At 36.7% G+C, this 15,937-nt stretch overlaps 1 protein-coding gene across 1 annotated transcript in view; it reads right to left on the reverse strand.

The window, feature by feature from the left end:
- The window catches only part of LOC120514833 (cystine/glutamate transporter-like), a 51,946-nt gene extending 36,323 nt beyond the window's left edge, over window positions 1–15,623 (reverse strand). Inside the window, exons 1-4 of the mRNA XM_039735428.1 lie at window positions 15,379–15,623; window positions 8,011–8,137; window positions 3,825–3,940; window positions 1,072–1,197 (exon numbers count right to left, since the gene is read on the reverse strand). Coding sequence (XP_039591362.1) covers window positions 1,072–1,197; window positions 3,825–3,940; window positions 8,011–8,137; window positions 15,379–15,562 — 553 coding nt within the window. The 5' untranslated portion in view covers window positions 15,563–15,623. The remainder of the gene's footprint in view (window positions 1–1,071; window positions 1,198–3,824; window positions 3,941–8,010; window positions 8,138–15,378) is intronic.
- Window positions 15,624–15,937: the final 314 nt, after the last annotated feature.

Below are 15,937 nucleotides of genomic sequence, written 5' to 3' on the forward strand. Positions count from 1 at the left end.
TAGAGCATTTATTAGAAGGGTTTACCTATTCTTCTTTGATTTGAATTTGAGGGAAATGAGGAATATATGATACAGAGGACATTGGACTCCCAACTTCATGGATTATAAATTGGGCATTTGGTGTATTGGTGGGGCTACTGTCCCGAGGACCATTCTTGCGTTTGCAGAGATCATGTTCATGCTCCCACTTTAATACATTTCACAAAAGAAATTCCAGCATGTTATGATCTGGCCTACAATTTACATTTTCGTTTAACTATTCTTTAGCCTCTAAAATTATTTTGAGTAAGCCAAGACATCTAATGGTAATATTAAATTTTGTTTCTAGTTGTTTATGACTCCATTACCTTCCCCCACAGCAATTTCTTATTTTCTTTGTAGTTGGCCCCATTTTTGTTGATGGTTGCTATGCCATTACTGGGTTGGACAACTGGGAGTATGTGACACGTTACATCACTACCTCTAAAATGTGAAGGGTGGCATTGTCTAAGCTTGGATTTCAAAGAAAGAGACTTATTCTGATATTTAGTTCTGAGCATTCTGGTTACAGCCCTTTTTTCTCACCTTAAACTACTATTTATATCTTACATTTTGGCTTTGGTTACATGTAGCATTTTTGCATCTGACTACTTCGCTCTGTTTTTTTACTATGATTCTTGGACTTTATTTACTAAAATGTTCTGTTCTTGGTGATGACTTTGGCTTGATATTTGATACATCCATAAATCTTCTGATTCAATTTTCTCTCTAAGTTCCTTTTACCCTCAGCAAGCCATAAAAAAAGTCTATGGCCAAGATTGAACCGAATGTCTAGATGTCCTGACTCTTTGCAAAATAGCCCAATAAAAATGTATTTGCTGCAGCTAGCTACTCCTATTCCCTCTTTTTTAGTACAGGGCAACACTCGAAGTGAGTTGAGCTCTTAGTCAAAGCTTCTGTCAACTACATGCTCCTGGAAACTTCAGGGGTGAGCAGACATTTAAGAATCCTGGAAAGATGGATCAAGGCATGCTAGTTGTACAAAAACTGTTGATCACACGATCAAAAACAGCAAACAATAATTTATTTTACCTGAAGCAAGCTTGATCATGCCTGGCACAATAATTAAAGCCAAGGCACTCATCTTGATTGTGGTTGATGCTATCTGCAATTTTGTGAACCAGTTGACACTCCAGCAGTTCACAGCCACACCAAATGCTAGGCAAAGTAAGAAAAAATGACAAAAGGGGTTAAATAAACGTGAACAATAAAATGTCAGGGGCAAAGATAACACTATATCACAGTTAATGAATTTGGTCCAAAATTTTACTATGTTTTGTCTTCTAGCAATCTGTCACCATCAAAATAGGACAGAAGTAAACCAAGCATTGACATGAGAGCATGTCGGAACACTGTGAGTTATTATGTATTATGTTTATTTCCATTTAGAAGATCATTGTTTTTTGGATTTTTTTTTTTTGTAATTTGGGTGATGTCAATGAATTGCCTTTTTGAATTTAATTTTGCCTCACATGTAATGCTATTTTCTCTATTATTTTTGTGGGCAACAAATATTGTTGTCACCTTGATTTGATATGTGCGATAATGGATGTGTGCCATATGATGTCACAATGTAGCCACTATAAGCTGTTGAGGTTGCTGGGCACCACAAAACTAAACAACTTTAAAAATGTATGCATTGTATAAAATTATGGTGAGTAAGTTACCTGATATGAAAGTTGGAGCATTTAAAATCTGTTTACTTCAACCAAGAATCAGTTAACAATATTTTTGAAACAATGAGTCTTACTCAAAAATAATAGTAATAATATAATGCAATTCTAAATGTTAGTACAGTACAATAAATATGTACATTTTAATAGTACTTTAGAGTGTCATGTAGTTAAAACACACAGCCTCAATACACTTGTGGTGGCTCAATTTAAGTTATGCAGCAAAATGCATTGATTGATGTGTGTTAGTTGTGGACTGTCTGTGGCAATCTCTTCTTCAATTTTCTTAAACATTTTAAAGCTTACCCAACAGAGAAGTACCCAATAACTACCAAAAAAAATGTTTAAACAAAATGACGAATACTAACACAAGATCACTATCCATATTATCCTCTGAAAGGGGAAAAGAAACTGAAATAAATTCCCCATGTACAGTAGCTATTAATAACAGGTAAAACAAGTAATTCATTAAAATAATCTAGATAACTAGAAATTTGAAAAGGAACTGGTTATTGTATAACAGGAATACTGAAGGTGACAATTATCTTAAAGATTTTAATACTAATCTGAAAATATACAGAAACGACTCTCCAGGTGAGAAAGAATTGTAAAACACATTCAGTCTGTTGTACGCTTTTGTGCTACATTAATTCTTTCAGCGTGGTGCAAACTGTAATCCTGCTCTGTCCTGTGTATTTGCAGCACAATCAGACTGTTCGTGCACTGTAGAAACTGTATTCTACATTGCAGTCCTCTTTGTATGCCCAGCAGAAGATCAACTGCACTTCTCATTCTAAATCCATTCTATTGTTTAAATTAATGTAGTTGAGCTGTACCTTTCCTGTGTAATTAATTAGCTCAAACACTGCTTAGCTGCAGGTTGATAGCATTGACAGATAATATTACTTCAGTCAGTTCAGTCTTATGCTTACATAATTGCTTTCATCTTCCATCCATTTCAGTGAGTGAGTTATTTGTGTATGTGTGTGTACTTTTGTGCTTAACTTACCTAATACAGCAAAGAGAAGGGCACTGCTATAAGAGGGCCAATGTTCTTTTGAACTTTTATAAATTATCTACACAAAATTGAATCTTAATGAAATGGTTAATTTGCCAGGGAAGCTAAACTATGTGAAATGTTGATTACCCTTGAATCAATAAAATCTTCACAGAAGGATCTGGACAAACTTTACGATTGGTCAGATATGTTCAAATGAGATTTAATTTAAGTATGTCATAAGCAAAAATGTTGGATTAGATTTATGAGTTGATGTGGACTTGTCATTGTCCACATCTATGTGGTGTGCAGAAGCCATTAGGATGGCCAGTAAGGTGTTAGGTTAACAGCATGATGAGTCGAGCACAAACCAGGAGAGGTTATTCTTAAGCTATATGATGCACTAATAAGTTGTCATCTGAGACCTACTGTGGATGAAGACAGAACTTCAGCTTTGAAGTGTTACTTTTTCAGTATAAACAACTATTTAGAGCAACTATGACTGCTGTAATCATTTTCTTTATTTGTTCTTCAGGTCATGACAACAAATGGGGTTTCCAGAGAGAGCACCAACTCATTTTCTTTTGTGCTTTATGTTTATACAAACACATATAGTCACACATGTGTTCATTGGAAGCAGCTAGACGGCCTGAACGAGAGTAATTCCATGCCAGATCAGAGGGTGGCGGAGTGTACTGATGCTTTTTCTCACTTTTCTGCAGACCGTTCACGGGAAATTCCACTTGGCCATGATGATGTCATATCCAGTTCCGACCCCTGTGACATTACTTCTGTTTCCAGCCCCTTTAATGACATCACTTCTGCCTTTAAAGCTGCCATCTTTCCTGTATCCCCTCAGTTCTGTTTTGGACTCTGATCAGTACACATCTGTACAACATTTAATCCTATTTTGAGGCTAATATATAATATATGGGTGGCTGCCCCAAACCTTTTTTGGACTCTTTGTCATTTATTGTAACAATATATAGATATTATATATTTTGCAGTATTCAGTTTTCATAGAGATACATGATCAGTGTATACAGTATATAATTTATATTTAGATTAAAACAGGCATGAAGAAAAGATCATAGGAAAATCTAATTATGACTTACAGACTCCAATTATGCTGACCATTTTAACAAGTAGTTTGGGTGCTGGGCAGGGGCTGAAGAAAGGTTCAACGATGTACCGGCCAAATGCTAAAGCCACCACAGATGAGGCAGCAGGCCTAGATTGTTCAAAAGACAACAAATCATTTCATGGTAATGAGGGAGGCAGTGTAACTTTTCTTAAAAATGTTTTCTTAATTTGTCTTATTTGCACAGTAACCGTCTACAAAATACTTAAGCATGTAATAAAAAACAAAGCTAAGAAACAAAAATGCTGCATTTCTACCCAAAGTGGGCGTATTTCCCCTTAGCCTTACAATGCAATGCATTTATTTACAGCAGTGAAATCCAAGCCTGCCACAGATTTTATAAAAGGACCTTTAGGTAACAATTATATCATCAGAAGTATAGTATGTGGTTGACACTTCATACTAAATAGTTTAGCACTGTTTTAATGCTGGATAGAGTTCATCTTATTCAAGCATACAGAGACCAAGTGATTTGTGGGAAAAGGACAAGAGGGATCAGATCATCTACTGCATGTGAATGAGCAAAAGTGTACAATGGGGTAAACTTACAGTTTGTAATTCAGACATTGAAATTCTGGCTCTCTGAATTTGTCCACATTATTTACCCAAGGAGATGAGTTATATCATCCTTATTAATGTTTATATTCCTCCCTCCACAAATGGAGACATAGCAACAGAAATGATTCATTCTGTCACCAACACTTTAATGACAACATGTTGAATTCAATCATGTGACTGTCGGAAAAACTATGACAAATTTCCATCAGTTTGTGTTCCACTTGAGGAAATAAATGTTAACGATGCCTTTAAGTGTAAACTACTGCCATTTTTGAGCTGATCTGTTACTATTTGAACAATGAGGAAGTACAGCCTGCAGACTGAAATGGTTCAGAATGAGAAATGATGTGGAAGTTTGATGGGGATTATATTGGGGAACTCAGTCACTGTATCACAGATTATATTAACTTTTGTGTTGACACTGTGATATACTCATGGGCAGTGTGTGGCATTGCAAACAACAAGCCCTATGTTATTAAGGAGATAAAAAGTCTACTGATGGACACACAGTAAGTGCTGAAGAAAATGCTGAGTGAAGGAAAGGAAGCTTACAAAGCTAAAATAGAAAACAAATTCACTTATAATAAAATGAAAGATGTCTGGAAAAGACTGAATATAAATTCTGGGCTTAAGCTTAAGATCTATCTATCAATTATTTAATCTATTCCACACTCTATTCCCCATTCTATTCCTACTACATCAACAACTCCTACTACCTCATCTGGTATAGCCAGTAACGAGTCCACCAGTATGGACCATCAGTATGGGTTGTTCATAATGGAAGACCAAATAAGGAGACAATTGAGGAAGCTACACACAGGAAAAGCCACAAGACTAGACAAAGTCAGTCTTTGAGTTCTTATGGCCTGTGCTGACCAGCTTTGTGGAATCCTCTGTCACGTGTTCAGTCTGTCAGTAAGGCTCCAAAATGTGCAGCTGCTGTAAAAAAACAATCTGTATTGCTCAAGTTCCAAAGAAGGCTAATGATTAGAGATTAGTGGCCCTTCGGTCCCACATCATGAAGCCATTTGAGAGGATGGTCCTGGACTATACGAGTCCCCTTGGGAATGACCTCTTGTACCCACTGTATTTTGCTTATTGGACAAAGATTAAAGTGGAAGATGCAATTATAAATATTTGCATCTTCCATTTATTTCTGTTTCCCATTTAGTGTTTGGTCACTGCAGATCATCTGCCTCCATGTATCCCTGTATTTTCCATCATTTTCATTTTACATCATTATCTGCCACACCGACTGTCTTCATGTCCTCCCTCACAACATCCATAAACCTCCTCTTTAGCCTTCCTCTTGCCTCATGGTTCCATCCTCAACATTCTTTTCCTGATGAGCCCCTCATCTCGCCTCTGCATGTGCCTGAACCATCTCAATCTAGTCTCTCTCACTTTATCACCAAAATGTTGTTTTCCCTCTAATATACTCAATCCTAATCCTACCCTCGCTACTCTGAGGTGAAAATGGTAGCATCCTTAACTCTGCCACTTTCAGCTCTGCCTCCATCTCCAAACAATACAACATAGCTGATCTCACTATCGTTTTATAGACCTTCTCTTTCACTCCTGCCACTCTTCTCTACCCAGTCCACCCTGCCGTGGTCTCTGTTGCTTTGGACTGTTTAAACCAAGTATTTAAATTTGTCTGCATTCACCACCTTTGCTCCATGCAGTCACACCCTTCCACCACCTTCCCTGTCATTCACGCACATGTACTCTTATCTTACTCCTGCTGATTCTCATTCTCCTTCTATCCAATGCATACCTCCAACTCTCCTAGTTCATCTCAAGCTGTCTGTTACCACTGCAAACAGGAAAGGGCTCAGAGCCGATCCTTGATGTAATCCTATTCTAACCTTGAACCGGCTGTTCATTTCTACCATACTCCTCACCTCAGTCACACTGTCCTTATACATATCCTGCACCAGCCAACACATACTCATTTGCTACTCCTGACTTTCTCATACAGTACCATAACTCCCCTCTTGGCACCCAGTCATATACTGTACTTTCTCTGAGCTCACAGGCTTGCAGTGCAATTCCTTCTGACCTTTCCTGTATTTCTCCATCAGCACTCTTAAGACAAACATTACATCTGTAGTTTTCTTTCCTGGCAGGAAACCATTTTGATGCTTACAGATCGCCAACTCTACTCTCATCACTCTTTCACATACTGTATCTTCAAGGTGTAGCTGATCCTGTAGTTACTGCAGCTCCACAAATCTCCCTGAAAATTGGTACCAATATACTTTTTCTCTATTCCTCAGGCATCTTCCCGCTTAGTTAGAAAATCTACTGTTGGCTTCTAGTTTGAAATATCTGCTGCCATCTTACCTAAACATCTCCATGCCTCCATTAGTACATCATTTGGGCCAACTGATTTTCCACTTTTCATCCTCTTTATAGCCTCCCTCACTTCAGCCTTTCTGTACTTTGTGATTTACTATCTCCACTTCCTTAAACCTACACTCTCTTCTCATTTTCTATATTCATAAGTTTTTCAAAATACTCCTTCCACCTTTTGAACACACTCTCCCAGCTTGTCAGTAAATTTTCATTGACATCCTTTATCACCCTGAGCTGAACTTTATAAATTATGACTTACAGACTCCAATTATGCTGACCATTTTAACAAGTAGTTTGGGTGCTGGGCAGGGGCTGAAGAAAGGTTCAATGATGTACCGGCCAAATGCCAAAGCCACCACAGATGAGGCAGCAGGCCTAGATTGTTCAAAATACAACAAATCATTTAATGGTAATGAGGGAGGCTTGTCCTTCCCTGCTCAGTACCTCTGCCTGCACAAATCTATCTATCTATCTATCTATCTATCTATCTATCTATCTATCTATCTATCTATCTATCCATCCATCCATCCATCCATCCCAGGGCAAATTTTGTACCGTTATTAAGGTTTTATATTTTTGCTTGCTGTTTTTGTTTTTTTTTTATTTTTTAATTTTAGCTGTTAATGTTCCTTCCAGCTGTTCTGCATTTACTGAGTATTTCAAAGGCAATTCTGAAAGATGGCTGAGAGTTTAATATGTGTTACTGTGGTCTAGCTAATTTTTTTACAGTTGAGATTCTAAAGGAGAAAAATTCTTATGCTTGAACAAAAGTCATAGAACAGATTAAAAGTGTTCCGTTTTGCTTTGTGCGATATCTAAGTATATATCCAGATAACAAGTTTCAGTAATACTCACAAGCACTTTATTACAGAAATAATGCAAGGTGTTACTACATCTAATTACAAATTGTATTTTACGAATGCCTGTGCCAGTGTCTGATTCACAGTAAAAAACACAACATAAACAATTTCATCTTCTTCTAAATTTTCATGAGAGTGTGGACAGAGTATTCTTTTTTATTTTGCACTGCAGAAATAAACCAGGTGGGAGACACTGACCATTTGCTCTCCAAAGACCACAATCAAATACCAGCACTTTTACTCCATGGATATGACCTAAACCTTTATGTTGCAGGTGATGTCAGTCCATCAGTTCTTCTAGAATTTAGAACTTCCCAAAACTTAATCATTATGACTAGACCATACAGGATATATTATCTGCGTGCTTGTCTCACAGAAACTTACCGAATAAGAACAAATTGTGTCCAGAGACGAAGAAATGCTGGCATGGGTCCCAAGGTTTCCAAAAGATAAATGTATTGCCCACCAGACTTCTTAATGCTTGTGCCTAACTCAGCATAGCAGAGCGCTCCTAGAAATCAAGAAAGAAATAAAGGACATCACTGTAAATAAGTGGGACAAATATTCACAAATCTTAAACAAACTAAAAGGTCATATCGTTGAAGCCCTGACCCTAATATTTTGAAAAAAAAAAAACACATTGGTACATAATTTTGGGGCAACTACTAACTGAGCAAATGTGCTTGATTGACTGCATAGTTTCCTCTCATTTTCTCTGTCTCTAATGTTCAGCACATTTTTAACGTTGTAATGTGACAGCTTTTACAAAAAAATAAAGACAAAAGCCCCCAGTACACAAAATGGGGGATAAGCAGGTTAGTAAAATAGAAGGATTAATAATTGCCAATCTCTGTCTTCATAGATTCTGTAAGCAAAAAAAAAAATTAATAAGTTAATTGCAAAAATCTCATAATTTTATATGAATATATGATTTCATTTGAATGATCTATGGCAATTTTTACAATTTTTTTAAAAGTAAACAAAAGATTATCAATTGTTTGCAATCAAGAGATGATAAATGAAATACCAGGTAGCAAAGCTCATGTAAACTGTCAAATACCATGTGAAAATAACAGACTCAAACTAACTTTTATGAGAACACAGAAACACTTTGCACCAGTGCAGCTTCTGTCTTGGGAATTATTTTAATGTTATTTATGAGACATTTCCATAGTACTTGTATTAAGTCAATTTTATCTAATGCTTGGTTTGTAAATCTTAAAGTTGCTAATACAATGAAAAATTATGAAACAGAGAAATGATAAAAATCCAAATCTTTCACTACTCTAAAGAACAAGCAGCAAAATGCAGAATGAATGTTTTCAGAAGACATACTTTGGCAGTGTGGCTTAGTGGTTAATGGTTTTGCACTTCAAACCCTGAGGTTGTGGGTTCAGATCCTACTAGTGACACTGTGTGGCCATGAGCAAGTCACTTGACCTGCCTGTGCTCCACTTGGAAAACCAAAAGAAATGTAACCAATTGTATCATAAATGTTGTAAGTCACCTTGGATAAAGCTGTCAGCCAAATAAGTAAATGTAAATCCACCACACTCAGAATACCAGCCTTAGCCATCTGATCAGAAACACAGATTATAAAAATTAAACACTTTAAATATTCCTTCACTTCTGAATTTGGATAATATACCTTCTTAAAAGATTTATTTTAATTGACAGTCTTAGCTTGTCATTTTTTATATCATAGATAATCATTCCTGACAATGGTCTTGAGAGTGTTTACACTTGATTTATTTAAATTGTATTCAGAGCAGCTTGATATGATACCATACAAGTCACTAAAAACAACAACTTATGATGTCAGTACTTTCTTTCCTATTGCAATCACTCTGATCTTTTAGAAATTTCATTCACTTCTGTCTTCCACTGCTCTCCAGCTACCTCCATTTGGCCTAAATTTGATTTACTTATAAAAATGTATACAGCACGGGGTATAAGTACATCTGTAAATGCTGTCATATTCCATTATGTGCTTATAGCAAGTCTGCTAAAGTTAAAACATTAAATTGTGTGATTAATTTTAACAGTATAGTGCATTATAAATATATAAATAGATCGAGCATGACTCTATCAAGGTTGACATTATTCAAAAAAACAAAATTCCAGTTTTAAATTGCCTTTAAGTTGCCTTGTTTTTAAATAAACATATAAGTAACTGAAATCTTCTTCAATTGTTACATAAAAGCTATCATATATCAATGTAGCTCTACACAAGAGCAGCAGTCCTCAACCTAGGCAGTACACAAACAGCTGTTAGCGAGGAAACAAACAAACAAACAAGCACAGACACACAGAGACAGGCAGCTGTTCAATGGTCCTTAATTTGCTGTGCCACTTGTGCTTCTGTCTTCCCCACCTCTATTCTCCTCTTACACTGCTCACATTTCCTCCAATGAAGCCTTCTCCTTCTCACTTACACTCCTCTTAGAGCAGATCCATGCTAGGACAGAGAGTGCTCGGGACCCACACACCAAGACAGATGGATTTCTTTAAAAGAGAGCGTCTGAGGTGTTTGCTGTCCTAAGCATTCTACCCAGCATGTCTCCTGCCCTCCCTGAGGTTCAGTTCTCCAATGTTACAAAATTTTCAGTTGTGGTGAACTTGTCCTATGTAATATCATTTTTAGAACAGCTCACTGGCTGACTACTTGGTGGTTCTGTTAACAAGCTGCATGTCTGCAGAGTGCAGATTAGAATAGACATTGACCAACTAGCCACTTAATAAATTGCACTTGGGCCACATCCGGGCTGATTTTTCCATGTCATATCTTAACTGCTTAAGGCTGTATCATATCTATTGCCCTAGGTTAGGGGTTCCCAAACTTTTTTTTAAGTCAAGCCCTCTCCCCAGTATTTTGTACCATCTGGTCAAGATTTAGCCTTTTTTCTTGGCTTATCAACTCCAGGGACTGAAATATTAATTTATAAGTACCAATATTTTTTTATTTTAAGTTGTGAAGTGCTGAACTCTTACTCTGGACAACTAAATATGATATTTATATAATCCCTTCTCCCTAATATTGCATATGGAAATTTTAATATGGAATTTTTGACATTTTTTTGCGTGGGTCTACGTTTTTTCATTTTTCCCTGTTCCAAATTATTTTTTAACCAGTAACGACGCACTGCCCGATAACGTGCAGTGAATATACTTGACTTAAGCATTCATAGTTTTCATACTCTTTACCAGAACTTTTAGCGTTTGTTTGCTCAGAGGTTGAAGCACTTGCTGCTTCCTGAGCAGCTCTTCTTTTCTTTACCCTAGCGGCCCACTTCTTCACTTCTTTCATCAGCATCTTTTCGCATTAAAACTGATCAAGTCAGTTGCAATTACTTAGTACGTTTTCCTTAATTTTTCACTTAAGCTAGCACTTAAGTCTTCAATCTGCCTCAAGAATGATTTAAGATATGAAGAGGTAGGGGAAGTGACAGTGAAGGTGGTAGGGAATAAGAACAGCTTCCGTATGCATGCAAAGCATGGGCGCCCTCCTAGCCGCTCCCGAGAGTTGGTTCTACAATAAAATAAAATAAAAAGAGGAATAACCTTGGAGGTCAATCACCACACCGAAAGCGGATAATAGACGTCTTGTAGTATATGTGTACCAAATTTCAGGGCAATAGGTCAAACGGTTTGCGAGCTACAGGTGATTTAAAATCCTGGACAGACAAACGGACAGCCACAGTAGCTGTAATTATTTTAATGTGAAAACAAGACCGTAATTTTAATATAGAATAAAAAAAGCCTTTCAATATTTTACATTTGCAAAATGTATACAGTTACATATGAATAAATAACTCACAGCTTACATATAACCTATTGTCAAAAAATAACATAAATCATGAGCCTGCCCCATCATTATGCAGTTTTGTTTCTTTGTTTAACCTATTCCCATATTTATTTTTTAAAGAAAGATGAAGGTTTCCAAACATTAGCATCTTTGAAAAAAAAAGCTTTCTGCATCTGATTAATATTAATAACACTTAAGTGCAATGTTAGATACATGCATTTTATTATTAACTCTTTTAGGGCGGTGGTCGACTTTTGTCAGTAGGAGGGATTGAGAGCGGTAAGCAACTGCAGATACTGACAAAACCTGTCATTACATTTTAGTTCGTTTCCTTTTTGCTAAAAGGAAAGTTAGCTTCATTGGTTTGTCCGAGATTCCAATGCACTTGCAGGAGTAGTGAAGAGGAAACAACGACAAAAATGGCATCGACATCTGGTGAGAGAGATCGAAGTGAATACACAAAGCAAACTATTTCGCAGACAATGTTTTGTATGTTATCGCTGAATTGAACTCTGACCTGTTGGACTCCGATTCTGATGCTATTGTCCTGGAGATCGAGATCAAAAACGAAAATGAGGTACCAGCATCAGGTGATTGATCTCCATCTAACTGTGGTGCTGAACATGTTTCTAGATGAAGACCGCCACTCATAATAACACAAGTTACAAACCACAATGTGTTGCAGTTTGACTGTGACTGCTGCTACCGTCCCCACCCCCATCATGTGAATACAGCCTGGCAGCCAGCCTGCGATGCATTCCTGCCAGCCGTCATGCACGTCTCAAGCCACAAGAGACTGTAAACTGGCAGCCACAGCACCCATAAACTGATATTTCAGGTTGATTTATGTGTGAGACACTTGCTTTGGGAGCTTTTCAGAAAATTGCGTGTTTTTAAAAAATATTCAGCCCTCAAAGAGTTAATAAATGTTAGCATTCTTCATCCTCATTGTATTTCTCTACTGCACTAGTCTGCCCATTTCTAAAGCTGTTCTGAAAATGATGATACAGAAAACAAATTCACCCAAACTAAAATATTACAGCGACTCAACAGGTAGGTGGGACCAGTGGCAGACCTACATTTTTTTAGGCCTTGAAGCTTCAATCGTTAGGGGACCTTTTGCAACAAGTAACAAGGTCTGTGTAACCGCTGCAATCTTCTTCAAGGGAGTTATTCTACAACAGGTTACACCAAATTGTTAAAAATGTAACCATTACATCTCAGATTTTCATTTCTGGACTGGATTATCTCACATGTCAAAGTCACTGGTGTGAATACAAATTTCCTATGCCTTATAGTTTTCAAATTGTTGTGACAATTAAAGTTGCGTTCAGGGACCCTGAAGCTTAAGCTTTATTAGTTTCATAGTAGATCTGTCCCTGCGTGGGACTCCACAGGGTCAGGTGGAACTCAGCAGGGGGTGGGCACAACCATGCACACTAAAAGAGGTGCAAAGAACAGGTCAGATAGCGAGGGAGAATGGCATCTCCCAGAGGGCAAATGTTGGGAGTTTATAGGGTCCTTTCTTATAGAGCCAATACTCAGTCCTATTAAGGACCACTAAACAGCTGCTTGTGTCTGTATGTCAGTTCATCCCTTGAAGATCACACTAACATCAATCATATCATTAATAGGAAGAACTAACAAATAAACAAACAATAAGAAATACAAGTTTTTTTTTTTACTTTTAAAGTTATATTTGCATTCAATCCAACACTGTCTTATAAAGTGTCACAGAGTGATTTCTGTGGACCGCTTTCTCTAGTAATAGTCAATTGCATCATGATAACCAAACTGCAAAATAGTAGTACCTAAAATAATAAAATGATGACACAGTAGACACAACACATGAAAATAAACCACTGCAATAAGAAAAGGTGCAGCCCTAATCTGGAATGACAACAAGCAAGTTTGTTCTCTTCCTCACATCCAGATATAAAAGGAATCCTGGCCACCATCCTGCTTTCAATCACCAGTGTATCTTTAAAATAAGTCTTTCAAAGAACAACATTTCCTGATATTTTCAAAAGAAGGAAGCAGTGTCTACTTATATAAGGGAGAGAAAAAAAGACCTAAGAGCAGCATTTAACTGGACTGCCACCACTGCTGCCATTAGTGCAAGCTCACAACTAACCTGTTTTGTTGATGTTCATTAGAATAAGAGATACATGAGGTAATCTGGTTGGTGCTCCAAACCTTTACTGTTGTTTGTCTGTTATCATCCTTCCACAAAAGTACATATTCATTTCAGACATTTCAAATAACTCACCCTGGTAACAGTTAAAGTCAAAATTCCAAGGAATATATAGCGTTTTCTTCTGTGTCAACTGAGATGTAAAATTCTTAGGTCAAGCATGCAAAACATTAAGAGGGAGCCTAAAGTAAGACTTGTGAATCAATCAAAAGCGTCTCAGGTCATTGAATATAAAATTTTTAGACTTGGGAATTTTCCTTTAAAATATAAGTTAAACGTGTTTGTTCCGTAAGACTAGCTAATGAAAAAAAGTTAAAAAATTATTTTTATTCTAAAATTAATCTAAAATAAAAGCTACATTCTCCATTCCAGCCAAGAACATTTTTAAGAGACCCTTGGCAACTATATATATATCTACTCTCTATATTTAAAATCCTAAGCCTAAAAGAGCAAAAATTTTGTGCAAAGATTTTATGTCACGTTATTTGCCACTCTTTCATTTTAAAACCTACATTTATATGTTTGGTATCATTCTTTTCACAATTTATTAAACTTTAATGTGATGTTGTTAGATTTTCAGATTCTTGTTCCATTTTTAAATTGTAAACTAAAAAATATCAAGAACTCACGCCCCACAAGACGAGACATAACTAAGAATGCCAATAGATTTAACCACAGGGCCGGAAATAAAAGACAAAGTGTAGGACAGCTGCTGTACAGGCTTTTAAATGTTTAAAGGGCCGTGCGAGACACATTAGCTCATCGAGCAAAGAGGAGGTAAAAAAAACCTATTTGTTTCCCATTGTATCACCCTTTAAGAGGGGGTTTTGGAGGAGAGACTGTGTCTCCTTGGGGTGCGTTCAACCCCCCTCTTCACACAACGTGAGCGGCAGATTGGCCGCAACTTTTTTTTAACTTTATTTAGTATAAGACCATATTAAAAAAATCCTAAAATTATGCGGTGAAATGAAGCTTAAATTTTCCAAAATTGGGATTAGTATGCATGAGTGGTATCATTCTGGAAAATAAATTGGTCATCTCTGTGAATGAGCCATGGTTCGTTGGCTTTTTAATGTCCTAGGCATATCTTGGATCATGTGATATGTTGTGTACTAGAAGTTTCTAACTTTTCTTGGAAACCTTTCACAGTTTATAGATTTATTTAATATTTGTTTGTTGTCTTTCTTATTTATATCTTTATTACCGTAGGCATAAGGGCTGGGGCCCAGCCCATTCCTGGCAGTGCTGAGAACATATATTATTTTTTTTATTAACAGCCATGATATTATTTCCTCATGGAAAACCAATAACAATAGTCATCAATTACACTGAGGTCAACGTGCCAAAGAAAACAAAAAATAAAACACAAAAGTAAGCTAAAATCCATCAACAAAAAGCCAAGTCAAAAAGTTCTAGATTTATCCATTATTCTTTCCCTCTCTACTGTTATAAAAATATTGTTTTTAGTTCAGTCTATCCAAGGTTTAGATGCTAGTCTGAGTGTGCTTTTACCTTTCATAATAGCAACTCATGATGTCCTGTGTCCCTTCACCAGCAATTCACTTGACCATCTACTTAAATTGTTGACAACATAAAGATGACTGTGCCTAAAGTAGTAATACAGAAAATGGTGGCGCTTACAAGGGCATTTTGTAAGCCAAGAAAAATCTGAACTGGTTTCTTCCATTCAAGTTGCAATTTTACAAAATTTAAAAAAAAGAAGATTTCTGAATTAGGATGTTGCTTTACTTACCAAGAGTAGAGACAATTCCTGTTGCCAGCCAGATGATAAGAGACATGCCTATATTGCCTGAGTTTTTCAGGATGCCTTTTGGAGCAATGAAAATCCCACTTCCTACCACGGAGCCTATAATAAGGCACACTGACCCCAGAAGACTGACAGTTTTCCTTAAATACACAGCTTCTGTACTTGCCATTTCTGCAGTGAAGCTATGAAGGTACTTACTGTCTGTGTTAACAGTGTTTTTGGCCACTTTCCTACCACTCTCTCTGATCTCTCTCTCTCTCTCTCTCTCTCTGTGTTTAATGATCTGCCTGGAGTTACATTAAATCTCCCCATATTTACATATGCTTTCCAAAGTAAATGAGAAAATGGCAGGGAAAATGAAATTAATAAAGTTGTAAAACTGGGTGCCTCTGTAAAAGCAGTCACTCACTAACTGGGACTAATCAGTCCTTTGAAAACAGTTCAGTTTCTTTCAGCGAAAAGAACTACAATTCAATGATTACATCAACAAATTAACAATGACAAAGAAAATGTGAAATTAACAGAACTGAACTGAATTAGACAG

This window comes from Polypterus senegalus, chromosome 14 (genome assembly GCF_016835505.1).
Source record: "Polypterus senegalus isolate Bchr_013 chromosome 14, ASM1683550v1, whole genome shotgun sequence".
Taxonomy (NCBI): domain Eukaryota; kingdom Metazoa; phylum Chordata; class Cladistia; order Polypteriformes; family Polypteridae; genus Polypterus; species Polypterus senegalus.